The sequence below is a fragment of the Zymoseptoria tritici genome, chromosome 2 (assembly GCF_000219625.1).
Source record: "Zymoseptoria tritici IPO323 chromosome 2, whole genome shotgun sequence".
Classification (NCBI taxonomy): Eukaryota; Fungi; Ascomycota; class Dothideomycetes; order Mycosphaerellales; family Mycosphaerellaceae; genus Zymoseptoria; species Zymoseptoria tritici.
The window spans coordinates 284517-310170 of record NC_018217.1 but is presented as its reverse complement, the minus strand read 5'-3'; the positions used below and the strand labels follow the sequence as shown (position 1 = coordinate 310170).

The 25654-nt window shown below is 55.0% G+C and overlaps 8 protein-coding genes across 8 annotated transcripts; 6 read left to right on the top strand and 2 right to left on the bottom strand.

Moving 5' to 3' along the window:
- Window positions 1-156: 156 nt before the first annotated feature.
- MYCGRDRAFT_54658 (uncharacterized protein) lies at window positions 157-4639 on the bottom strand (the record flags this gene model as incomplete). The annotated part of the gene is made up of 2 exons (XM_003854674.1): window positions 157-2701; window positions 2909-4639. 2 exons carry the CDS (start codon window positions 4637-4639, stop codon window positions 434-436), a joined length of 3999 nt encoding a protein of 1332 aa, XP_003854722.1.
- Window positions 4640-4912: 273 nt separating this feature from the next.
- Window positions 4913-6786, top strand: Kyn1 (putative kynureninase; the record flags this gene model as incomplete). Its single annotated transcript, XM_003855747.1, has 2 exons — window positions 4913-6495; window positions 6703-6786. The coding sequence occupies 2 exons, from the start codon at window positions 5146-5148 to the stop codon at window positions 6784-6786; spliced, it is 1434 nt and encodes a 477-aa protein (XP_003855795.1).
- Window positions 6787-8322: 1536 nt separating this feature from the next.
- MYCGRDRAFT_107824 (uncharacterized protein) lies at window positions 8323-9644 on the top strand (the record flags this gene model as incomplete). The annotated part of the gene is made up of 6 exons (XM_003855748.1): window positions 8323-8398; window positions 8451-8539; window positions 8638-8844; window positions 8902-9027; window positions 9136-9432; window positions 9555-9644. The coding sequence occupies 4 exons, from the start codon at window positions 8323-8325 to the stop codon at window positions 8938-8940; spliced, it is 411 nt and encodes a 136-aa protein (XP_003855796.1).
- Window positions 9645-12752: 3108 nt separating this feature from the next.
- MYCGRDRAFT_30845 (uncharacterized protein) lies at window positions 12753-13097 on the top strand (the record flags this gene model as incomplete). Its single annotated transcript, XM_003855749.1, has 1 exon — window positions 12753-13097. A coding segment is annotated over one exon (345 nt), but the record flags the coding sequence as incomplete, so codon positions are not given.
- Window positions 13098-14934: 1837 nt separating this feature from the next.
- On the bottom strand, window positions 14935-15588 carry MYCGRDRAFT_37539 (uncharacterized protein; the record flags this gene model as incomplete). The annotated part of the gene is made up of 1 exon (XM_003854673.1): window positions 14935-15588. One exon carries the CDS (start codon window positions 15586-15588, stop codon window positions 14935-14937), a length of 654 nt encoding a protein of 217 aa, XP_003854721.1.
- Window positions 15589-16132: 544 nt separating this feature from the next.
- MYCGRDRAFT_35581 (uncharacterized protein) lies at window positions 16133-17210 on the top strand (the record flags this gene model as incomplete). Its single annotated transcript, XM_003855750.1, has 2 exons — window positions 16133-16384; window positions 16440-17210. 2 exons carry the CDS (start codon window positions 16133-16135, stop codon window positions 17208-17210), a joined length of 1023 nt encoding a protein of 340 aa, XP_003855798.1.
- A 580-nt stretch (window positions 17211-17790) lies between these two features.
- On the top strand, window positions 17791-18840 carry MYCGRDRAFT_98945 (uncharacterized protein; the record flags this gene model as incomplete). Its single annotated transcript, XM_003855751.1, has 2 exons — window positions 17791-18454; window positions 18802-18840. 2 exons carry the CDS (start codon window positions 17933-17935, stop codon window positions 18838-18840), a joined length of 561 nt encoding a protein of 186 aa, XP_003855799.1.
- A 2830-nt stretch (window positions 18841-21670) lies between these two features.
- MYCGRDRAFT_90364 (uncharacterized protein) lies at window positions 21671-23179 on the top strand (the record flags this gene model as incomplete). Its single annotated transcript, XM_003855752.1, has 1 exon — window positions 21671-23179. One exon carries the CDS (start codon window positions 21671-21673, stop codon window positions 23177-23179), a length of 1509 nt encoding a protein of 502 aa, XP_003855800.1.
- Window positions 23180-25654: the final 2475 nt, after the last annotated feature.

Sequence of the window (25654 nt, the reverse complement as noted above, 5' to 3'; positions counted from 1 at the left end):
TCCTTCGTCGGACTCGTAACCGAAAACTCCGCCGACCACAAACTCTCCCACCCCGATGAGCCCGCACCAGCAGCCGCAGGTTTACTCTTCACCGGCGAAACTTTCGTCGATGTCTTTGCGGGTGATTGTGGTCGACTTCCTCCTCCTGCGCTACCTCCTCCTCCTCCACCAGCACTACCACCAGCAGGGGGCTCCAGATGCCGCTGTAAAGAGCGGACGGACTTGGAAGGGGACTTGGAGCGTGTACTTGCGGGTTTCTTGGTGGGTGCTTGTTGTGCCGCGATTATGTGGTCTTGATCATGTTGATTGGTTGTGGGGGTAGGAGCTGGGGTATGGGACGCTCGACGAGTCTGTGAGGGGGGTGTTAGAATTGGTGGTTCGTTGGTAGGTTGAATGGATGTGGTGGTCATGATTCGGCGCGGATTGGCTGGCGTCATGGGCCCCAGAGGAGGTCGTTGCGCACCTGTTCGTAGGCCTGAGGGTTATTGTTGGTGTCGGAGGAGGGAGATGTGTAGGCGGAAGAGGTGATGGGATCGGATATTCCCAAGCCGGAGCCTGCTGGCATGGGCATTGGACGAAGCGAAGCAGCTGCAGGAGGCTGGTTGAGGTTGGAGCTTTGACTTTCCGAGCGAGAGCGCGCACCATCGAGGTTCGTAGGCGTGAGTGAAGCAGACGGCGGACTCGCAAGCGCAGACACGCCCTTCTTGGAAGTAGTGCTGCTGCGACGACTGTCCAAGCTCTTGTTAAGATGCTTGCTAGCGTCGTCGCCTTTGCTACGAGGTTTGATGCGGATGCTGCCTTTGGCGTCCACAGTTGCGGTGCTGACGGTGCTCTTGCCCAGACCAGGCGTGGTGGGTGCGGCGCCGGCTCCGCGTTCCTCGACAGCGTGGACCATCCACCATGTCAGGCCGTCGGAGAGATCGAAGGGATTGTCGTCTTCGAGTTGCAAAGATTCACTCGCTTGGGTTTCAATGCTACGACCATCGGCTGGGAGATGTGATCCTGATGCTGTGCGTTGACCGCTGAGGTCCACGATTTTCTGCTCCACTCTCTGGATGCGGGCTACGATGAAGTCGCGAGTGCCCAGCCGCATGCCATCGCGTTCTGCAAGGAAATAGTGCGGACAGCCGATGTTGAACGCAGCCCAAGCGCCTTTGACCTGTCCTCCTCGCGTGGGAAGGAAGAGTGCCATGTCACCTTCTTTGAAGTCTCGCACGGCGATCTTGGAGTGTGCCTCATTCCTCAACTTGACCGCGCGGTCTTTGTAAGCGTCAGCTCGTTTCGTGGACTCCTTCGACTCCTTGCTGTATTTCTTGGCGGTGTATTCAAAGTCCTTAACTCGCTTCGTCACCGCTTCGGAAAATACATCCAAGTCGAAGCGAGAGATGTGGTTGAGGAATGCCTCAAACTGATTGGCCTCATCTTCCGCAGTCGTTGCATCTGGCCAGTGGAGAAGTCTGAGATCTGTCGGAGCTTCATTATCGGCAGCGGAAGACTTCCTAGTCGGAGGTGGTGACTGAACAGCCGACGCTGTGCGACTCATCTGAGAATGTGGGTCCATGATGCTGGTGCTAGCAGCCATCTTCGAGGCACGTTCCACGACCATAGAGTCATTCTGATACGCTACCATCAAGCCCAAGCGCTCGAGGAGCCTGCTCAGACGAAGGTTCTGCACGTACAACTTCTGCGAGACCTCTTTCGCGCGCTCTGCACGCTTGGCCAATCTGTCGGAGGACGTGTCGGCAGTGGCAGCATATTGCTTCTGCATCTTCTGGAGCCGCATGAGCTCGGCATCTAGACTGGTGATGTGCGATTGTGCTTCCGCAAGGTCAGAGGACAGCTTGCCAGCCCGCTCCTCTTCCTCGGTCACTCGTTGTCTCAAGATCTCGGAACCAGTCTCACCTTCCGCAAATTTGCTGCGAAGCATTCGAAGTTGCTCTTGCTCCAGGCCGAGTTCTTCCTCCAAAGACTTGCTCTTCGCCTCTGCCGCTGCCAGCTTCTCCTCGGTCTGTCGAAGCTGATCTTCAGTCCCGGTGTGATGCTGGGTAAGAGTCGCAAAGTCGGTCTTTGATCGCTCGTGAGTCGACGAAAGGGACTCATTTTCAGACCTTGCGAGGCTGATCGCTTCTTCGAGATCTTTTGCGTGAGCAGCAGACCTCCGGGACAGCTCCTCGACGGCAGCAGCCAAAGCAATCAAGCCGTCCGGAGTCGCAGCATCCGGGGCAAGGTTGGAGTGCGCAGCTGCAAGTGACTGCAATTGTTCTGACTCCACCTCACGCTTCTGCTCTTGTGCACTTTGCAGCTTCCGCAATTCCTCTTCCGCATGTACTCTCGCTTTCTCAGCTTGATCGTACTTCTTCTCGATCGAGGTCCTGGCGTCCTGTTCTGTCGCAGCCCGTGTAGCGTGACCTGAAGCATCTTCTTTCAGCCTCGTCATCTCCTCGTCAGCGCGCTCAATCTCATTCTCTGCTTCTTCGATCTTGTATCTGGCTTCGCGAAGGTCCTTTTCCAGGTTCATCCGCTCGGTAGCAAATTCTCGCTGCTGAGCTTCCATGTTTTCCATGAGGTCCCTCTTAGTGGACATTGCCTCCTCTACCTGCTTCTGGGTTTCAGCATCGGAGCTCTTTCGAACCATCGCAGCATCTTTCATAGTCTGCAACTCTGCTTCAAGGTCGACAACGCGCTTAGCAAGTCGTCTCTCCTCGGCGCCTGGAGCTTGAGCAATGGAGCCTCTGCGTTGGCTAACAGAGCCGGGTCGAGATGTCTCGCCGGGATATTGCATTGCGCCAATAGGAGGTGTTGCTATCCTCTGCGAGAATGCGCCTTCGCTACTTGGTGTGAAGATGTCCCCAGTGCTGGCTCGGCTGACCTGGCTTTGGCGGTGGAGAAGATCTTCGAGCTTGCGGACACGGCTTTTCTGAGCTCTCAAGTCTTCCTCCAGACGGGTGTTGGCTTCTCGCAGAGCCTTACCCTGCTCATCACCTCGAAGCATCAACGAGGTGTCGCCAAAAGCTGCCTCGTGCATGCTGCCATTCTTGAATGCTTTGGCATGTTTGACCTGCCGCCGCGTCGGCTTGTCAAGATCCTTGATGGCTTGTTCGAGCTCTTCTGTGACTGGACCCGGCCCGTAGACTTCTAGAAGCGTATTCAAGTACTCTGCAACTTCCTCCCGTGTCACCATTGGCCAGCTGCCACCTTCATTCTTCAAGCTCAGCTCGATCCCGAGCGGTCTGGTCTGAAATGCGACCGGACTGACAACATCTTCAACGTTCCGTATCCACTTCTTGCGCCGTTTGTCTTCTTCGTCCTGGTAGGTCGCAACCTCTTCCTGTAGTGTCCCACAATCTCGCTTCATCTTTGCGACCCACTCGCGACGCCTGATGGACTCCACAAGAAGCTGGCCGTACACAGAGGGCAGTCGCGACACTATGCTCAAGGTCATGAATGGCTGTTGCTCATCTGCAGGAACGTCCAGCTCCTTGATATCCTGGTACAGCTTCGCGAGTCGGGACTCGATGGCAGAAAGAGTCCGCATATGTTCCCAAGTTGTATCAACTGCACTCGCTCTTTGTTCTCGTGTTCGTTGGACCAGCTCGTTCATCTCGTTGCAATAATCGCTCAGGTTCGGTAGGTAGTTGCGTGTGTGTAGGAGGGCCATCTTCGATGCTTGCGACAAGGCTGGTGCGGTCTGCGAGAGCGATTGGACGTGTTCGAGGTCAGAAGCCATTTTCTTGACAACCATCTCGATCTCCTTCACCAGCTGTGCCGGCTCCGAGGTACTATCAGCGAGAGAACGGTTGTTGATTTGGCCTACGGCGCGCAGAAGCTCATTGCTACTCTCAGCAGCGGATGTAAGATCCTCGCGGACCTTGTCTATTCTGTTGGCAAGATCGTTGACGAGAGACTTCGCGGCACCGGCGGCCTGCTTCACGGTAACGACATCGATAAAGCCTTGCAGCGTGGCAATGTATTGCTGGGAGTTGCGGCGAGAGCCTGATATGGGCGCCATTGGAGGGATGAATCGAGCGAACTCTGATCGCGCGGGAATACTGCGCAAACTGCCCAAGTTCTGCTCCCATTTCTCGGTATGCGCTTGTTGATCCTGCAACAGCTCGCTGGACCATACGGCACTCTGCGCGTATTGCTTCTCCCCAGTTTTGATATGTTGTTGCAAGCTAGCCACTGCAACTCCCAAGCTCCTCTCGATGACAGATTGCTCTGCTTTGTATTGCTCGGCCAGTGTTGCGCGAGCTGCGCAGCCTTCCAGCAGGTCGGCTGCCCAGCTCTTGCGTAATCGGAAAAGGTTCTGCCATGACTGGAGATCGTTCTGATTGCTGATGGTATCCGGTGCTACCCCTGGCACGAAGTCCTCACTCTCCGCGCTCTCCGATCCATCTTTACCAGCTGTAGGCGCCTTCTTCCCGTTCAACCAGCCCGAATCGAACACGAATAGCTCGTTCTCGGTCAAGAGTGTCTGATTGCGGACTTGCTTCCCCTGCGATGTGAGGAGGATCTGGCTCCGAGGCGAGATATTGGTCTGCGAGGCGATCCACGATCGGACGGCGTCGAGGCTGCTGGTCTCGCTTGGGTCGAGGACAAGACAACGGCCGTTGTGTCCAATGTATACTGATATCGACATCAATTCCCGCGCCAGCAGCTTTGTATCGTGCTGGCGCAACTGCGGTGGTGTGGTCGGTGCAGAGCAGGAGATTACGGTCGCCGACAGGAAGAAGAGGAAGAATAGAGTGGTCGTACCTAGGTAGGATGTTGTGGTAGATGTCTTAGCTCAGGCGCTCGTGACGTGCCCACTGAGAGCTCGGCTGATCGACGCGCGACGACCTTCCCTTCCGTATTCTGACATGGTTGGAAGTCTTGACGTTGACGTCGAACGACTCCATCGACATGCACAAGATCGCATACTCTCATTCGACTTGAACAAGCCTCTATCAAATCGGTCAAGGTAGTTGAGCAGTCAAATCTCGCGGCATCAAGCTCAATGGACTGATCAGGTAGGGCATCACGCAGCTTCCAGTCTCACCTCTGATCGTCTTCATTCTCGCACTTCTGAACAGCTGATCTCATTCACTTGACTTCGGAAGGGAACGCCAGCTACTCGGACTGGTCATCTGCTCCCAAGTCGCAGCCATGGATACCTCGGAGATCTTCTCGCAGGCGCACGCAAAGGTCAAGGATGAGCAGTGCCCGCTGCGAGGACTTCGAGAGCACTTTGTTATCCCAAGCAAATCAGATTTGAGTCGATCGACCGTCGCGGACAGTCTGACCGGGGCCTCTAATGAGCCATCGACATATTTGTGTGGGAACTCGCTCGGGCTTCAACCACAATTGACCGCCAAGTATTTCGAAGAGTACCTGAAGACATGGCGTCAGAAGGGCGTCTTTGGGCATTTCAAAGAAGTCTCGGACACACGTCTTCCTCCCTGGCTTCATGCGGACGATGATCTACGCCTGGATATGGCAAATGTGGTCGGCGCTCATGCGGAGGAAGTGGCGGTGATGCAGACTTTGACTGCAAATTTGCATCTATTGATGTGCAGCTTCTATCAGCCTACGAAAACTCGCAACAAGATCCTGCTCGAAGGCAGAGCATTTCCATCGGATCATTTTGTCGTAGAGTCCCAAATTCACTTTCACGGCTACGATCCGAATCGCTCGATGCTTCTGCTCGAGCCGGAATCCAGTACGTCTCTGACCTTGAGCACTGAGTACATTCTCTCCACAATCGACAAACATGCCAATGAGCTAGCACTTGTGCTGTTACCTGGCATCCAATACTACACTGGCCAATTCTTCGACATCAAAACCATTACTGCGCACGCACAGGCCAAGGGAATCGTTGTCGGCTGGGATCTCGCTCACGCTGCTGGCAATGTGCCGCTACAGCTCCATGACTGGAACGTTGACTTCGCGGCCTGGTGTACATACAAATATCTGAACAGCGGACCTGGTAGTATCGGCGGATGCTTCGTGCATGAGCGTCACAGCAAGGTGGAGAGCGCAACGACGGATGGCAACACTTCCCTCGAGTACCGACCGCGACTTTCCGGCTGGTGGGGCTCCCAAAAGTCGAGTAGATTCACCATGGACAACAAGTTTGAGCCCATACCCGGCGCTGCGGGCTTCCAGGTCTCGAATCCGTCAGTCGCGGACTGCACAGCCGTACGTGCAAGCTTGGACGTCTTCAAGCAGACATCGATGTCGGCACTCCGGGGAAAGAGTCTCAAACTCACAGGCTACCTCGAAAAGCTCCTAGATCTACTCCTGCAAGATCAGCAGGCAACATTGGGCCGACAACTGTTCCACATCATCACACCGCGCGACTCGAGCCAACGAGGTGCGCAGCTATCGGTCATGTTGCAGCCAGGGTTGCTTGACACAGTCATGGCGGTCCTCGAGGAGCATGCTGTTGTGGTAGACGAGAGAAAGCCGGACGTTATTCGTGTCGCGCCGGCTCCACTTTACAACACCTATGAGGATGTAAGGAGATTCATTGAGGTGTTTCGGATGGCCTGTGAGCAGGCGGTGAAGGGCCATGGTCAAACTGTTGGCAGTGTAATGGTCGATGGAGGTAAAGATAGCAAAGGGTGGAGCGCGGTGAAGTAGGAGCTGAGAGTCAGTGAGTTGCAGCATCGCCTGGCCGAGAACCTGGCCACATTTGCACAAGTGGATGATGCTACCTTCTAGATCCCCCGTGTCCGCTCGACCCACGTACAGACAAGCATCATGACCGGTGGAACAGTCCGCAAGCCTGGATCAGTGACGGATTAGGAAGTTAGAAAATAGCCCCCACCTTACATCGAACCTTCAGCTCGGCACAGAATGTATTCTTGTCGATCATCATATTGTTGCTCGCATGAGCAAGTTCGAGACCTCTTTGGCTCACGCATCAATGCTTCTTCGATTGATTCGAGCTGTGATCGAAGTCATCAGGCGACCAGTGGCCTGACTCTCGTGGCTGTCGATAATCTCCACAAATTCGGCTGCGAGCCGTGTCAGCTGAAAGGCGGAGACTTTTGAGTTTTGCCTTGATGCTTATTTCCAGCGACTAAAACCAGGGGCTCGTCTACTTCGATGAATTGGGTAAGCGCACGTCTTGCAGACGATGTGCAATTGGAGGAGAAGGCGAGAGCTCTTAGGAGGAATCAATAAGGCTCGAGTCAATTTGAATCTGCTTCGATAGTCCAGCCTTGAGAGCTCGAGGGCAACTTTGCGAAGCCGAATCTCCGCCCCTTTGCCTTCTGTTGTGTTCTAGTCCTTTGTACAGCAATATCGATCTTGGGTGTGAAGGTCCCTTTCTCCTTGTTGAGCGGTAGACATCCGGCTCGGGCTGTTCATGACTTCGAGATCGACGCTGTATGAACCCTCTTGACTCTCATACCATCTTCATACTTATCATGACTGTCGGTGCCACGGTGGCCCTTAAGCGAGACCATGAATGGTCCTCGATTGTTCGTGAAGGCCAGACGCCGCCCGCTTTTGCTCGGCGCAAGTCTCGCAAATAGTTCCATTGACCATCCTGCAGTTACGCCATGGCAATTTCGTGACGGCGGTCACGGACCTCGTGGCACCGGAAGATTCTGTCATCACGCTTCGAGTAGGTCAAAGTTGGTGGCTTAATGGGCTGAGGCACGTGACAGCCAAAAGTCATTTTGACAGAACTTAGACACCTTCGACAGGTTTGGCAGGGAGGCTTTGAGCTGACCGGTGTGCTCGCGAACCACAGCAGGGACCTCGCAAGGCATACTTTATTGTTTCTGTCGTGAGGCTGGATGAACATGCCGTCGTCTAATCTCGTACCATGAGGCCGAGGATGCTATGTTCCTCCATGCAGCGTGCGCTGTATCTCAGCGTCAAGGCAGCTGTTTGAATCCCATTGCGAGGGGGCTTGGGACAATTCTTGTACGAAGCTGTAACGGTCCCATCCTTCGTATGTCGATCTTCAATTGTGTGCGTGCATGAAGGCAACATGATTCTTGAGAGAGATTCACCCGCGGAGACTCCCCCGAAGCGAATGCCTCGATGCGGCGATACGCCATGTCAATCTCGTGTGCCACGCACGCTTCAGAACGTGGCATGACCAAAGCATTGACCACAATGCTTCGAAGCGAGAATCTAGAACATATGAGTTCTTCGCGGATCATAATGAGTTGATGTACAGTATAAGGAAGGCTGCAAGTCCAACACTTCGACCTACTCCGATTCATCAGCACTCACCTCAGTCACTCTCTGCAACCACTCCTGATCGTCTTTTTCGCATCGTTTTCATTTTCCATACCTTCCCATCGAGCCCTTTCCATCGTCAAGATGAAGTACTCCGCCATTCTGTTGGCTTCCGGCCTTACGGCGGCCTACGCTCTGCCCACCGCTCAGCCCGCGACTGGTGAGTATCAGCGAGGTCCACTGAATGCAAGCAGGTTGCTGACATCGTTCAGACTTGGCCGTCGAGAAGCGCACGCTCGGTCTGTTGCACAAGGTTCTAGGAAGCCTTGGTCAGTACGGACACGGAAGCATTCCATCAAGCGTAAGTCAACCCAAGTATGCCAGGCACAGAGATATGGCCCGAAGCATGTCCCTTGAAATGGCTGGAACATACGCTGATTTCCATATCTCGGTTTCCAGTACGGAGGGTCGAAGCCATCCGGGTATTCTCCACCATCGTCTTACAGCCACGGATCGTCTCCACCATCGTCTTATGGTGTGCCTTCTGGATATGGCAGCGGCGGCGGATCTTCTCACGGCGTTCCTTCTGGATATGGCAGCAACGGCGGTTCTTCTCATAGCAGCGGATGCCCCGGTTGCAACGGCGGCGGGTTGCCACCTACCAACGTAAGTCGACCATTGAGCTTGCCAACAGCATGTCCTATCAGCTTCTGAATCAAGGAGGGACCATTTCTCAGATCAGCCAACTTGACGATTCGGTAGCACGGCGGATCATCCCCTCCCCCATTGTCTTACGGCGGGACAACACCACCATCGTCATACGGCGGCAGCAATAGCACTCCTCCCTCTGTAAGTAGATCAAAGGGCGGGACGCCTCTCAAGCTTCAGCATGTGCCTTGTCGGCCTTTGGCCAAGCGAACGTTTCTGAGACTTGGCTGACCTTATGACCTTCGCCAGTACCCGTCCAACCCGCCCTCGAGCCCACCATCGAGCCCACCATCGTACCCACCATCCAGCCCTCCATCAGGTCCGCCGAAGGGACCACCAGCTGGCCCACCAAAGGGCCGTCCTTCCGGTCCTCCCTCCAGTCCGCCATCAGGCCCGCCGTCCTACCCTCCATCCGGCCCACCTAAGGGTCCGCCGTCTGGTCCACCATCTGGCCCACCATCTGGCCCACCGAATGGACCACCCAAGGGACCGCCATCTGGTCCTCCCTCTGGCCCACCTAAGGGACCGTCTTCCAGCCCACCCAGCGTAAGTGAACCGAAGGATGTAAGGCCTGTAGCGTGGTGCGAGACAGTCGCTCCGCTTGCTCCAGGTCCTAAAACCGCATTGAACCATGTTGTTTGAGCTGCAGCTGAACTTCATGTCATTAGTACAACACGAACCCTCCACCATCGTCGTACGGCAGCACTCCTCCACCATCATCTTACGGCGGAAGCTCCTCTCCTCCTACCTCGTACTAGATTCGACCAAGACGACCAAGATTCGGATAAGACACTCCGACACTCGAGATCGCCCGTCAAAGCATAGCATGCCTCGTCAATCAGACCCAGAAGAAGTTGTAATATCGCAGAGAGGATATTTTGACACTGAGGCATAATGTAATAATCTTTAATACATACCAAACACTCATTTGATATGCATCCATGTGCTTCAAGGCGCTGTCGAATGATTGTCCGTTCGAGATGTACTTGTAGCTGTGCTGTGCGATGATCGAGCGAGTGTTCCATCGCTTCTCAGGCGAGCATGTCTGCAGTATCGGTCCGATGCGGCCGATTACTTGATGGATTGTCCTGCAGATTGTGCGTTGTAACATCCTTGCAGACGTAACATGCTGCCTCACCAGGCGAGCGGTCGCTCATCGAGATGTTTCGATGCGAGTAGACGAAAGCGGTGAAGCACGGCGAGCAGGCCGCCAGGGTGTGGTATTCATGGAGCGATCAAGTAACGAAGCACCATTTCGTCAATCCGGCCCGATGGCAAGTCGGTCAAGGACTGACGGCAGTGTTCCACTCTGTCGTGTCACTGGGCTCTCATCGCCATGACATTGAAGAATCGAGCCCGTTGACAGTGTCACCCGACTTGATGCGGTCAGCCCGTCTCTCCTTTGGGAGTCATTGCTCGTGACTCGGCAGAGCTTGGAGTCAGTCAGTCACAGCCGTCCGCATTGGGGCCAATTCGATGACTGCTGTCTTGATGTCACAGCGCATGGGAGCCTCGACAGCACGCCTGGCAGGCATCATGAGTTTGTGACATTCGTGATTCGTGACCCGTGAGGCGAGGTCCATCCTGCGGACTCCGCGCCGGCCGCGGGAGACATGAAATTGACCCCTGAACTCTCCCTCCGCAAGACCACTCTTGAGATGCTCTTACTCGCGCAGACGCGGTCCAGGCCCAGCTAGCTCACCCTTCGTGAAGCACCGATGCTTTGCCAATGCAATTCGAGAATATTTTCTGGAATCCAAGCGAGCGAATTGTGGAAGGAAGGGCGGGTTCCTGCAGCTGTAGATCAATTTCCACCGGTGGAAATGCGAGGCGTGTCGATCGGATCCTGCTGGCGCGAGGGGCGGAAAGAGGACGGTTTAAGGTTTGGGTTCAAAATGCTTATTTTGAGCTACAGCGACCAGGGGTATACTAAAGCAGTTTCAGTGGATTGCATTGATCCAGTGCACACGCTATACGAGCGAGATGCAATTGCACTAAAAGGCGAAAAGATCTTAGAAGGATCAATGTTATGCCTTGGCGTTGCTGTATAGCGTTGCCATAAGATGAGGGCAGCAGACCAAGTGGAGTGAATCGTCCGCCCCTTTCTCATGGCCCGCTCTTCCACGGGTACAGTCATCTGTGGTTGTTTTTGATGGACCGCCCCCACTGGGAATGGTCGACACCGCGGCTCGGCCTGGACATGACTTAAGCTCATCCAATATATCGCTACATGGAACACGTTCATGACCTTGTCGTTTACTGCTTTTCTATGCAAGCCTGCAGGACTGCGTAATACGTATAGTAGGATCTATGACTATCGTTGAGCGCAAAAGCAACCCCCAGATGTAGCCCTCAACCGCGACTCGGCGACACGTCAACGTAGCTTCGTGATGACATTCAACGGCTCGTGGCAGTGGGAGACTTTGTCATGTCCACTTGGGGGCTTGCTTCAATCACCACCACGAGGGCGCACATGACAGCACCGGCCAAGAGATGTGCCGCCTTTTGCGATTTCTGTCATGCGAAAGCTGTTAGACGTCCGCCCAAGGCATACTTTGTTGCTTTTGCTGGAAGTTTGGGTGGGACCGAGCCGTGACCCAGTCTCGACCGACATCAAGACTGAGAGTGCGGCGCTGAAGCCTCTTGCCCACTCTCGAACCCGGTGCTATACTGCGTCTTGTCCATTCCCGAGGTTGCGATATGCTTTTCAGGGTTGGACAGCGCCATTCGGCCTATGCTTCTGCGTGACTTTGCAAGCTAACTCCAAGCGAAATCTGGTCAGCTATTGACATCGAATCTCCTCGGAAGGAAGAAGCAATATCTCTAGAATGCACCATGCGTACTGCTTGCCTTGAGGTCGTGTCTCTGTCCCGCTGCGGTACGGCACAATTCCTCTTTCGGGTCCGTCGTGAAGGCATACGATTCCGGTCCTGCATATTTCGAAACAAGCCGAAGGAATTTTGTGGAGATCTCGGCATCGAAAGCATCGCACGGAATCCTTAGCTTCGTAAAGACTTGCCCAGAACAGCACGCCCCAAAGCGCCACCAGAATGAGACCTCCTCAGAACGTGGCGAGACCCGAAGCATTGACCATGCCTCGCGGGCGGGAGTTTTGCTCAGCGGTGAGTCTGTCGGACTCCTCACGAGCTCTCACGGACCACAGGCCAGTGGTGATATAAGGTCAACTCCACGACCAGCACTCTGGTCTCTTTCAATCCATCAGGCCTTCGCAGCATTCCATTCGCTTCAACCACACTCTCGCTCTTCCTCTGCCGGCTCTGCTTCTTCTCCATACCTCTTCTTCTTCCCACCTTTATACCTCTTCAAACAACTTGCAAGACTACCATCAGCATGAAGTACTCCATGGTCCTCTTGGCCTCGGCCGTGACCGTTCTCGCTCTGCCCACTGCTCAGCCCGTGACCGGTAGGTACAAATGATAGACCGTCTTCGCACACTTCGCTGACTTTCTTAGACGTCGCTATCGAGAAGCGTACTTTCGGCTTCTTCCCTTCCAAGTTCCCAAGCTGGCCTCACTACGGCGGCGGCGGCTCCGCCTCAGGCTACGGCAGTGCTAGCGGCAGTGCTGGCGGCCAGGTCGGTGGAGGTGCAGGAGGAAACGGCGGTTTCTCCGGGTCGGGCAACGGCGGCCTTGGAGGCGGCTTTGGCCTTGGAGGAAAGGGCTCCGGTTCGATTGGTGGTGGAGGACAGGGCTCTGGCTCCGGCTCTATCGGTGGTGGAGGACAGGGCTACGGCTCCGGTTCTATCGGCGGTGGAGGACAGGGCTCTGGTTCCGGCTCCGGCTCAATAGGCGGCGGAGGCCAGGGTGGTTTCGGAGGTGGATTTGGCCTTGGAGGACAGGGCTCAGGCTCCGGCTCCGGCTCCGGCTCTATCGGTGGTGGAGGCCAGGGTGGTTTCGGAGGCGGATTTGGCCTTGGAGGACAGGGCTCAGGCTCCGGCTCCATCGGCGGCGGAGGAAAGGGCTCAGGTTCAGGCTCCATCGGCGGTGGAGGCCAGGGAGGTTTCGGAGGCGGATTTGGCCTTGGAGGACAGGGCTCAGGCTCCGGCTCGATTGGCGGCGGAGGAAAGGGCTCAGGTTCGGGCTCCATCGGCGGTGGAGGCCAGGGAGGTTTCGGAGGCGGATTTGGCCTCGGAGGACAGGGCTCAGGCTCCGGCTCGATCGGCGGCGGAGGAAAGGGCTCAGGTTCGGGCTCCATCGGCGGTGGAGGCCAGGGAGGTTTCGGAGGCGGATTTGGCCTCGGAGGACAGGGCTCAGGCTCCGGCTCGATCGGCGGCGGAGGAAAGGGCTCAGGTTCAGGCTCGATCGGCGGTGGAGGCCAGGGAGGCTTCGGAGGCGGACTGGGAGGCGGATTTGGCGGTGGACTCGGCGCTGGAGGTCAGGGCTCAGGCTCCGGCTCGATCGGCGGCGGAGGCCAGGGCTCCGGTTCGATCGGTGGAGGAGGTCAGGGCTCGGGTTCCATTGGTGGAGGAGGCCAGGGCTCCGGTTCGATCGGTGGCGGTGGACAGGGCTCAGGTTCGATCGGTGGCGGTGGACAGGGCTCAGGTTCGATCGGCGGCGGTGGACAGGGTTCCGGTTCGATCGGTGGTGGTGGATCGTCCGGTGGCCACGGTGGATCAGGCAACGCTGGCGGGAATGCTGGCGGCAACGCCGGTGGCAACGCTGGTGGCTCGACTGGGGGATCAGGATCGACTCCACCACCCTACAACGGAGGCTCTGGGTCGAATGGAGGTTCAGGCTCTGGATCAAACGGAACCACGCCTACCGGAAGCAAGCCCACATCGACCGCAACGCCATCAGCCATCCCAACACAGCCTTCATCGGGCGGGAACGCGCCAGTCTACGGCTCCGGAAACACCTCTCCTCCAAAGACCGGTGGAAGCGGCAGCGCCGGTGGCAACGCTGGTGGCTCGACTGGGGGATCAGGATCGACTCCACCACCCTACAACGGAGGCTCTGGGTCGAATGGAGGTTCAGGCTCTGGATCAAACGGAACCACGCCTACCGGAAGCAAGCCCACATCGACCGCAACGCCATCAGCCATCCCAACACAGCCTTCATCGGGCGGGAACGCGCCAGTCTACGGCTCCGGCAACTCTACCCCTCCCAAGAGCGGCGGAAGCGGCAGCGGAAGCAACAGCGGATCGCCACCAACTTACGCATAAATGCCTCTCCATCGAGGCATTCCCAACAACGACACCGACATGAAAAAAGCTCCTTCATTACTTCCCTTTGGCCCTGGGACAGAGCAGTAATTACTGGGGAGAAAGGGCGTCTCTATCCTTTAGCGTGGCATCGCAACTTTTGCATATCTCGTATATACATTCCTTTAATTTTGACACTGTTGTGCAAATACCTTGTTTGCAACTTGTGTGAGTGCGGTTGGATGATGGCTCGAAGCAGGAGTCTTTTCGGCTTGAGGGAATTGAAGAACTCGGCTTCATACGTTCGTGGTAGTGGGAGGGTATGTGCTGCCGCAGGTCCACGCCTGTGAAGCTGTGACCCATTTTGCGTGCCGGTGAATTTGAAAGACTGGATGCTTGTGGTCGGCACTTCTTGCAAGCGTGCGGTGACCACTTGCGGACCGAAGACGCTTTCCTGCAACACTTCGAAGGTCTTGAGTAGTTGAAATCATGAGTTTTGGACGAGCCATCGTAATAGTATGAGCCATCGTAGTAGTGTACCGCTCATTGCCGTGCTGTTCGCGCTATTAGGCTCTCTGTCCTGAAGTGAGTGCAGTCGCGAGCTGTTCTTCTTGCAAATTGGCTCTTAGAGAGGTTGAATGTCTCATCTGCATTTCATGTCTCCGCCGTGACTGCTGGAGTCTCGATAATAAGCCGTGCTGTGATGAATTTGTTTGCAATGCAGCTCGTGCGAGTATGTCGAATCTCGTGAGTCGCACTCCCATGCCGCGTAGAGATGTCTTCGTCGCCCAGGCCCAGCCTTCATCGGTCTAGACAGCATCCTCGCGGCAAATTACAGATCCTCTTTCGCTCAAAAATAGGCTCCAGGCCTCAATATATGCATGCTCTTACTCCTCATCAACAAACGAGCTCGCAAGCCTTCCCAAAAACGGTACCTCAACACGATCCAACGTATCCGCATTCCTCCACGCACCCGCCGCGAGATACACAATCGCAGCCATGTCCACCACAAACAGCATCCAGCTCACAACTTTCGTCCAGGAGAATATAATATGTATGAAGAACATCGTGCTAAACAGCAACGCGCTCTGCCAGGCGTGGAACCGCACATAGTCGCTCTTGTGCTCGAACAGCAATAGCACCACACCTCCCGCCGGTGGAAGTATCAAATACGCCAAGCACGCTTCGACGTGTATCGGTATCCCAAGACTTGTCTCAAAGATGGACGTCGAGGTCTGTCCTGCTCCTTGCAATGCAGTCGAGCCGATGTAGTCGTTGTATCGATTGTTGTAGGGTCGCGCGCCCCCGCCCTCGAGATCTGTGTATCCTTCGTCTTCATCGGCGTATTGTGAAGGTGACGGTAGGCGTTGAGCTCGCGCTGCTGCCCATGGATCAGACGCGTTCGAGACGGCGGAGATGTTGCGCGTGTGAGAGGCTGCTTGAGGTCGGGAAGAGTCGATGGATGTGCGTGCTGGAGGAGGCGATTTAGCTCGTACGGACTCTGGAGGTGAAGCCTGGTATGGTGCGAAGTTGTGAGACATTATTGCGTGTGCTGGAGGGATGCTCGTTGGTTTGTATTGGAGAGTTGGCACGGCGAGATCTACGTTGCTTCAGTGCCCGTGATAAGACTCGTCGCCCAGACGCGGCAGTCGAGCTCGTGCTCCCGTGGCTGTGTCTCATGCTCTTTTATTCATTTAGTTCTATCCGATCCCTGCTCCCATTGCATCCTCCGATGTGCATGAACACCGCGCTGTCATGCTTCTTCGATGAACATGTTTGTTCTCATCCTTCACCACTGCCGTTGGCCCGCCATGGTTGTGGACGATCAGCGGTCATCAACGCCGTCCTTTGACAATGACATCACGGTCAATGGACCAAACAGTAACGTATTTGAGATGCTGCAGCTCCCGAAACACGTCGAGCTCCGGAGGTAACGAGGAACTGTGCGGTCGATGACATACCCACTGCATTTAGGCAATGCTACGCCAGCTACTTAGACCTCTCCATGGCCCATCGAAGCACTCCTCTCTCATCAACCCATCTCACAACCTCACCAATCACTTCCACACCACTTGCACATACAACATGCGTGTCCTACTTTCTGGAGGCTCTGGCTTCATCGCCGCCCACGTCCTTGACGATCTCCTCGAGCGTGGCCACTCTGTCGTCACCACCGTTCGTTCGCAAGAGAAGGCAGACAAGATCAAGGCCGCACACTCCAAGTACGGCAAGGACAAGCTCGACTTCGCTCTAGTTGAGGATGTCGCCCAGGAGGGTGCTTTCGACAAGGCCATCGTCTCTGACCCACCATTCGAGGCTGTCATTCACACTGCGTCGGTAAGGACATAATAGGACAAGCAATGGCAAGAAGTGATGCTGATTGATATCACAGCCGTTCCATTTCAACGTCACAGACGTGCAAAAGGAACTCCTCGATCCGGCTGTCATTGGCACCGAGGGAATCCTGAAGTCGATCAAGAAGAATGCACCCACCGTTAAGCGTGTGGTCATCACCTCCTCCTTCGCCAGCATCGTCAATCCATCCAAGGGAACATGGCCCGGTCACGTCTACTCGGAGGACGACTGGAACCCAATGACTTTGGAGGACGCGCTCAAGGACCCAGCCGCCGGCTACCGTGCAAGCAAGACCTTTGCCGAGCGTGCAGCATGGGACTTTGTCGAGAAGGAGAAGCCCAACTTCACCATCGCAACAATGTGCCCGCCGCTTGTATTGGGACCTATCGTTCACTACCTGAACTCTCTCGACGCCCTCAACACCTCCAACCAGCGAATCCGCGACACCATGCTCGGCAAGTACAAGGACGAGATCCCTCCTACTGGCACCTTCATCTGGGTCGACGTGAGAGATTTGGCATTGTGCCACGTGCTGGCAGCTGAGAAAGAGGATGCTGCAAACAAGCGCTTCTTCATCACGGCGGGACACTTCAGCAACTTGGAGATTGCCAAGGCGATTGCGAAGGGCTACCCAGACTTGAAGGATAAGCTTCCAGCGCTCGACGGATCCAAGGGCGGTGACTACCCCAAGGAGGGCATTTACCAGGTCAACAGCAAGCGCGCGGAGGAAGTACTCGGTATCAAATGGCGCAGCTTCGATCAGGCTATTGTCGACACGGTGAAGAGTCTGCAGGCTGTGGGTGCGTAGATGAGGTCTTGCATTGAAAGTGTATAGAACTAGATAATGTCACGAATGAGATGAATGATACCTGAAACCTTCGGTTAGCTTTTTGCACGTCGAGATTCGTCTGGTGGATTGCAGAGGTGTGAAGGATTGGAGTCAGACTGTTGAGCTTGATAATTGGCTCTCATAGAGATCAAGAGTTTTTCGGTTTGAATGGGTAGCATCATTCGAGGGTGGGAAGTGTGAGGGTGGAAGAGACTGCGCTGGCTTACCTGATTGTGGTGATTCTGCTGAGGAGCCCGGCGATGTCTGGCGAGATGCCACTCAGCGGTGCCGCCTTCCTTGCGACATACCGTTCAGCAGGCATGCCGAACTCGAGCGAAGGACATTCTGTTTGACGAAATTGTTTTGTTGGATGTTTGAGAGAAGAAAAGAAAAGATGCATCGACATGGTTGTAAAGACTTGGCAGCTTTCCCCGCGGGAGTCTACGATTTCGCCGCTAAATTGATGACAAAGAATGCTCGCTCTGACGTCCTAAAACGGGACACGAACATGTGAAAGGGAGCCTCACACCTCTTGTTTCTTTCCAGCAGTACTACCGTCTATACTTCGCCAATACCGTATCCTCTCGCAGTCACCTCACGATCCACCCGAGCCAAGTCCAGTATCTCTCACTCCCCCCTCAACCCTCCCGCAAAAGCAATACAACCATCCCCGGCAAACCTCCCAAACAACACCCGCCAAAATGGGAGGCGCCCTCTCCATGTTCAGCCGCCTCCTCTGGGCCAAGAAAGAAATCCGCATCCTGATCCTCGGCCTCGACAACGCCGGCAAAACCACCCTCCTCTACCGTCTCAAAATCGGCGAAGTCGTAACCACAATCCCCACCATCGGCTTCAACGTCGAATCCGTGACGTACCGCAACCTCGCCTTCAACGTCTGGGATCTCGGCGGCCAGACTTCTATCCGACCGTACTGGCGGTGCTATTACGCCAACACGGCGGCGGTGGTGTTTGTGATTGATAGCACGGATGTGGAGCGGTTACATACTGCGCAGGAGGAGTTGAAGGCCATGCTGGACGAGGATGAGTTGAGGGATGCGGCGTTGTTGGTTTTCGCGAATAAACAGGATCAGCCCGGGGCGAAAGGGGCGGGGGATATCAGTGAGGCGTTGAAGTTGGGGGAGTTGAAGGATCGGAATTGGAGTATTATGGCGTGTAGTGCTGTGACGGGGAAGGGTGTCACGGAGGGGATGGATTGGCTTGTGGTGAGTTGTTTTGGATGGATTGAATGGGCGGAGAAGTGTGAAAGTGTCATGGCGGACTGTGCTGACGAATCTCTAGCAAACTGTGGGCGAGAACTCATGATGCCTCTGTGCGGCATTCAGGATCGAGGTTGCATATTTTGGAAAGGAGCAAGGTGTACAGGCGTTACAAGAGTTGGGATATTGTGCATATGGATGGACCGGAGACGTGTTCATATCGACAGCAGAGCTATATTGGCCAGTCTTGGAGTTACGAAAGCTTGCTGATCTGCAGGTCAGGCTAAAGAAGCACATTCTCATTGTTGTCACCATCCACCGAGACCGTGGCCTGAACTCGTCGGGTGTCCGAGCATGCGCTGCTCATACGAAAGACCCGCCGGCATGTTTAGATCGACGGCAGAGCTATATGGCCAGTCTTGGAGGTACGAAAACTTGCTAATCTGCAGGTCAGGCCATGCATCCGTAAGCGATACCAGCACCGTGGCGAGTATGCCGAAGACGTCTGGAGCAGCAGGAGAATCGACATTGTCATGGCGGTAAGTCTGATGTACATGCTTCTCTTCGACTCCACTGCGCCCTGCCCGGCGCATGCCAGCTCCTCCTTCATCCCCTATCTCGACCGCTTCTGCTCCCTGGCAGCGAAATTTCATATTGTCAACCCACTACCGCCTAACCTGATGATCAGCGCTCACTGACAGGGATCGTCGGCGCGATGCCGGCATGCCGTTGCGCCGCCTTTAAATAATTTGGAAGACCTTCGAAGCAACCTGATCAACATCAACACAAACAAAACGCGAGCCACCCGCGACTTAATCATTCGGCCACTCAAGCTTACTGTAGCCTGAGGCCATTCCGACTCCTAGCTGTTAGGTCACGCGACAAAGGATGCTGCCTTGCTTGCTATCTTATAAGAACGTCTGATCGATGCTATGACACCAGCTTCTTTAAAGATTCGACAAGCTTCTGACCTCTCAGAGCGCAACGAACGGTACGCTCCACGAATCGAGAATCCACCCGATCCTTCATCAGGAGAGGACAACAAGGCATCCGAGCATTCAAAGCCAACGACCCAGAGCAGTTTCAAAGACCGCGCGTTCGATGCGCCCGTCTCTTGACCATGGCAAACATCGACAAGGATACGCAAGACATGATCGCAGCGCTTGATCGACTGGGCGTCAAAGTCGACGATCCGGTGTCAGACGAACATGCTACGGGCAATCCGAGCATCGCGTCCAGCCTCAGCCAAACGAGATCCGTCGGCCCTCACGGATCATACCACGAGCTCCACTTCGAGTACCCTGCGATGAACCTGCTCCCGAAGAAGGCCACACCATACCTCAGCAGACCGAAGAACTTACAATACCGCGAAGCTCCACGAGCTGGAGCGTTCCACCAGGATACCGATAACCTGTCGTTCTCCGTCCAACTCCAGACACTGTCAACTGTGGCCGACTCACATGAGCCCATTTTCGAACCATGCACTTCCTTCATCGAAGCTGCCCAGCGGCTGTATTTCGCTCCAGGAGTCAGCAACCTGGAGCTGGTCGCATACTACGAAAATGAAGACATCAAGTACCGCGCCCGCATTCGCATCCGTTGGATCACGGCCAGGGGCACATCCGTCGAATCTCATACCTTCAACTGTACCGCTGCCGAGTGGTTTGATCTTCTCCGCGATAATCAAGACGATCCTGCTACTGAATGGCTCTACCTCTTGCAGGATCTGACAGATCGCGCTTCCGATCGCGCCTACCTCCACGTCCGCCAGCGCCTCTTTGCCCACAATCCTGATCTATCTCTTGCGCACGACGAACAGTTCGCCGACGACTGGAATACTATCACGCTCCAATCTCCAAACCAACTCCTCCACGATCGCATCATCTGGCGCCTCGGCCGCGGCGCCGAGCTTCCCTGCGGCTGCTTCAACCCAGGCATCAGCGAGTTCTACATCATCAACGCCATGAGCGAGTCCGAAGCTGTCGAGTTCCAATGTCACGGATGTCACAAGCCTGTCTTGACCGATCAGGACATGAGCCATATCGCGCAACGACACGACCGCAGGCTCCGACTGAAGGCAAAGATTGCTGCACAATGCTGGACCCTGATTCCAGCTCAAATCCGAGCCTCGTGGCCGAACAACAACAAGCCGTTCGAAATCTCACACGCGAAGATTAGAGAGACGATACAGGAGATTCTGGAGACGCTCGAGGTTCCGGAATCCGTGGTACCGGCCGAGTTGTGCTTGACGGGAACGAGAGAGACGGCCATCGTGACGATGCGATTCTTCGAGCTCTTCCATCAAGACGAGCAGAGATTCTCGATGATTCCAGAGCAGATGATTGAATTACTGGTTGTAGCTGCGCAGAACAAGCTGAGGGTGGAAGCAGGTTTGGATGAAGACGACGACTTGAATAGCGTGATGCCGATTGGCTACGCGGCGTTTTTGCAGCGATGGTTTGAGAGGGCGGTTGCGAAGTTGGAGTACTATCGAGAAAGGGATGTGGAGACGCTGGATCGAGACGCGGCGGATGAGCTACTGGGATTGATGATGGGAGAGAGACGTTTTGCTGGGAAGGACGGCAAGAGATAGAGGCGTGTTGACGTTGGAAGACCAATACACCGGCCATGTCGATCTACTCGACATCCGTACAGACCGCCTCGACCGGACTTCCATACCGCTGACTTCCACCCGATGCCCAGACTTCCGCCGAGAGCGCTGTTCCCGTTAGCAAGCAGAGCCTCGATATGAAGAGTGCGACGTACCTCACCCGCCCAGGCAGTGATTTAGAAACCACCTAGCAGTCGAAGTCGTCTTTGCAAGTGTTGGACGGAATATCCGGGCTGCCACATTGTAGGAGCTTGTGTTTGACAATAAAATTCTCATTGGGATCGCATAATTTTTTCCCAACGCTGATCATGCAAGCTGGCATGCTTGGTTGTATGACTGCAGTATCTTTGTCCACGACTGTTTGGCCATCGTTGTCTCCAACGAAGACAAAGCGCCGGAAGCAGCTTCGCTCGCACAATCGTCGAGGCTTACTAGCACAAAGGCTGCGGACTATCTTTGTTGCTTCGCGCTTTTTGTCGTTCCATTATCGACAATAGCCTTGTGGTTCTCGCGGCCAGAAACTGGCTTCCGCGACCCTATATATACGTACGATGAACGGGAGCAGCGCGCGACATTCAAAAATCCAACCAAACATCCTCCCACCACAAGTCATGTCGTCCAAAGATTCGATCGCTCGATGCGCGCATCAAGACTCCAATCAGCATGGAGGACACGTCCTGCACTTTGAGTACTCGATCGCTCTGATCGGAGACAACAAGCCCGCGCTCGAACCTCCGCTGCACGTCCAGCACCGCACTCGACCTCCAGCAGATCGTACTACGTTCGGCCTGATCAGTACCAGGTTCTATGCGGTCCTCTCGTCTGGAGTCACACGACTGCCACGGTTCTACCACGTCGCTCTCGATAACCTCGTGGATGCAATCATGAATCTGCGAGATGCTCCGGGTGAGTCCACGCTTGAATTTGCGGCGTTCTTTGACGAAGCACGAGGCGAAAGGCGACACAGGTGTCGCCTGACGACTTGGTATCAGCAAGGACAGGCCTCGACCGTGTACTTTGTGATTGGTGAGGACTCTTGGAAGTATCTGATGGAGCATGCAGGAGCCCATCAGTGGATTAACACGATGCAGCACCTCGAGCAGCGCGCTAGCGATCGTGCGGTTTACCATATCCGGGAAGAGCTGATCAAGTGCTATCCAGATACGGACATCGTCGAAGCCGAGGAAAACAGCTGGAACGTCCGATGGGCAACCAAGATGAGGACCAACGTTTTGGAAGTTCTCTGCAGTCGACTTCACCCGTTTCAGCCGCCGTTCGGATATCCGGGAGTAGGAGATCTCCATGTGATGTTGCCTTGTGGCCATGCTCAATCCATGTGGGAAGACACGCTCCACAATCTGAGGGTGGACCAGTGCAAAGCTGTAAATTGCCCTACCTGCAAACAACGCACCCTTCAACCAGAGGACGAGATCGAGCTGGCGGTTAGCACGGAAGTACTCACCACCCAAGAAGAGTACCTTCGTGAGCACCACCATTGGTCCAGGATCCGTGAACTTAGCACGAATGACGACCTCCACCTCCCCGGGACGGCCATCGCGGTCGCTCTAGACTTGTCTCTCGAAAGCTTCAAGGCCCCGACATTCGTCAATCCCAACGAGTTCTCTCTAGCGGAGCACAAGCCCACGGAGGAGGTCATGGACCACTTCAGCGCAATGTTCTTCGGTTCATCATCCGTCATTTCCAAGTCCCAAGAAGATCTGGTCGACATGTTGATGTCCGAAGCCTTGAATCTACCCGTGGGAGAAAGAGCCGAGAAGCTGTCCGAAAGCTTCCTGCCGCCAGGGTACGTGAACTTTCTCCTCTTGTGGATCGGACGAGCTGTGATCTTCCTTGCGGAACGTAGGTGTCGCCGAGTGGGTAGCGCGCACGCTGGCGTGCACCGCCATGGTGATGACCTTGTGTACAACTCGGATTTGTTCCGGCAAGCTAATGCTGTTGGCGCAGATTCGGCGAGTGTCCAGCTTCTTACCGACTTAGACTCCACTGCCATCGACTTCGAGGCGGTGCGAGACGCCTTAGCAAAGTTGCAGCTTCCGGCGACTGCCACGGTCGCTGATATGATGAAGGAGCTGGAAAAGATGCAGTTGAACAAGCAATGAGGTCGAAGTGAGGTCCCGAGGCAAGACATGCCGCATGCCTCGATGCTTTAGGCCGGACCGACGACATTTAGGGAGTCTCTGCGGGGCGACTGAGCAGGAGGCAAGCTCGAGATAGTCTACATAATATTGAAGCCGTTTTCCGCAGACGCTTTCAATACCTTCACCACGCTGAAAGGTACCATAGCGCTTTGTCCTGCGTGTCGAATCATCGGCGCCGTCCAGGCAGACGTAGTAGAGAGCAAAACTATACCGACCCAAAGGCGACCGATCCAAGTTTTCCACCCTGTGTTACTACCAACAGCAACGTCTTTGCTGGCTAGTCCCGTACAAGCCTTCCAGGTATAGATTACAGCATCCTCTAGCATAATAGCAACGGCCTGGCTCAAGAAGAAGAACATAGAACCAGAGTCCCGGAAGGGTACACCTAAGGTCAAGTCGAGCCACAGGTGGAGTATACCGGAAACGGCAAAGGTGAAGAATATAAGGGTATACCTTCGAGCAACGCTCCTCTTGCGCAGGCAGAGCATGTCGTCTACGACGAACTTTGCAGGTTGATATAGTGAATCTTTGACGCATAGATGCCAGTAGTGGCTGCAGTAGTTAGTATAGTGCATATTACCCAATCCTAGCTATTGAAACTTACCTCCAGAAACGCCGGATCGAGAACGGTATACCATGGTCCAAGTTGGCTATAGGGCGCCAATGCTTCGGCTCTGATAGCCCTAGTAGCACAAGCAAGTATCCTGGAAGACCGAAGATTATTGTCGTGAAACCAAGTCCAACCCCCCACATCATCAACACTAGCACGACTCGCCCGATCGGCGAATATAGCATTGAAACGTCAACGCCGTCGGACAGATCGAGTGAGGATTCCGAAGTCCTTGGATGATTTCTTGGCGCCAGATTCTCAAGACAGTCTATGAAGAGGTATAATGCCAAGTATAGCAGCCCTCTGTCGATCAGGAAACGGCGCCTGGGTGGTACAAAGGTGGGATCTTCCTTCCGGAAACGTGGAACATTATCGACCTCGAACGACCGTCCACAATACCGACGGCTGGTAGCCGCGGCCAAGCCAAAGGTAAAGCGATGCCATGTCGTATCCGGCAAAGGTGACCTGCTCTGCTTCTTTCCGACGTCGCGAGGCTGTGGTCCCGCAAAATCAAAGTCGAATCGGCGTAGTAGGACGACAGTAAAATGATGTAGCATTACTGCGGGCGGTAGCATAGCCAAGATTCTGGTGATTGAATCCCGGCTGCTCTTTGCAGAGGCTATGGACAGCCACCCCAGGCCGATCGAAAAGGGCAAAGAAATGGCGCGGAGGAGGGATCCTGGCTTCGTGAAGCCGATTGCAAGTGCGGCGACGACATGCTGAGCGACCAGGATTGATACAAGATCCAGGTTTGACAGATGCATGAGGCTCAAATTCCGGGTGGTGAGATGTCGGTTGTATCGATTGGCAGATAGATGTATGTTCGGGGTAGAGGTACCGAGGAAGACTCGCTGATCTTTATGATGGATGAGTGTCATCGACCTGGGGCGCGAGGGTTTGTTGTCCGCTCGACCGTGGACTCGAGATTTTGACAGGGGACCAACCGCTTGGACGACGTCCGGCCCGGACAGGCGGAGAAGCGACAAGTTGCCGTCCTACGTGCTCCGGGTTCCCAATCGTAGTTGGGGTCTTGAGCCCGGTGACCGAAATGTGCATTGGTCTACAAGAAAGTGGCGGGACTCCGGAGCCACCCCTGATGGGTCCGGTCCGGATGACGATTCCGGCACCGACCGCTGCTTGCTGCTTCGGTCATCAGGCATCCAACGCAGCAGCACATCCATAGTCAACAGGGCAGTGGCATACTGTACCTGGAAAATACATTCAGCTTTCGCGTGCGTCTCGCAGGACATGCTGGTCCGGCCATTTCTCCGCGGCAGTCTCGGTCCGATACCGCTTGAGTAGTTCCAATTGATTCGGCTGCCGACGCCATCGATGCAAGATGGAGCTCGAGTCGCTGAAGAGATCTCATGTAGCAGAGAAGGCTCGGTGGTTGAAGGTCAGGCTACTGCTACTGGCTCGGCAGCAGTCGCTGATTGGTCTCCGTCCTTGGCTCGAGTGAGTGGACAGGATCGAGCACTGCACGTCTCAGAGCTTCTGTATCTCCTGCAGCTGAATGAGCATGGTATACCTCCATGGACCGTCTGGAGATTCGAGATTCTGACGCCTTTGCGTAAGCAGGACGCCATGTAGGAGATTTCCTTACCTAACGGAGACTTATGAAGGTCGGGGAGCCGAAATCGATGATGATGCGGATGCTCAGTGCCATGCCAGAAGCATGGCAAATGAAGGCGCAGGTAAGGCTCTCGATGTCTTGCTGAACGAACCTTGTGTGCGGCCTGAGGCACACACTACTACCTGACCGAGGCAAACTTTTGCACCTGGTAGTGGTATACAGATGGTATTTGTGGCAATCCTCGTATGACTAC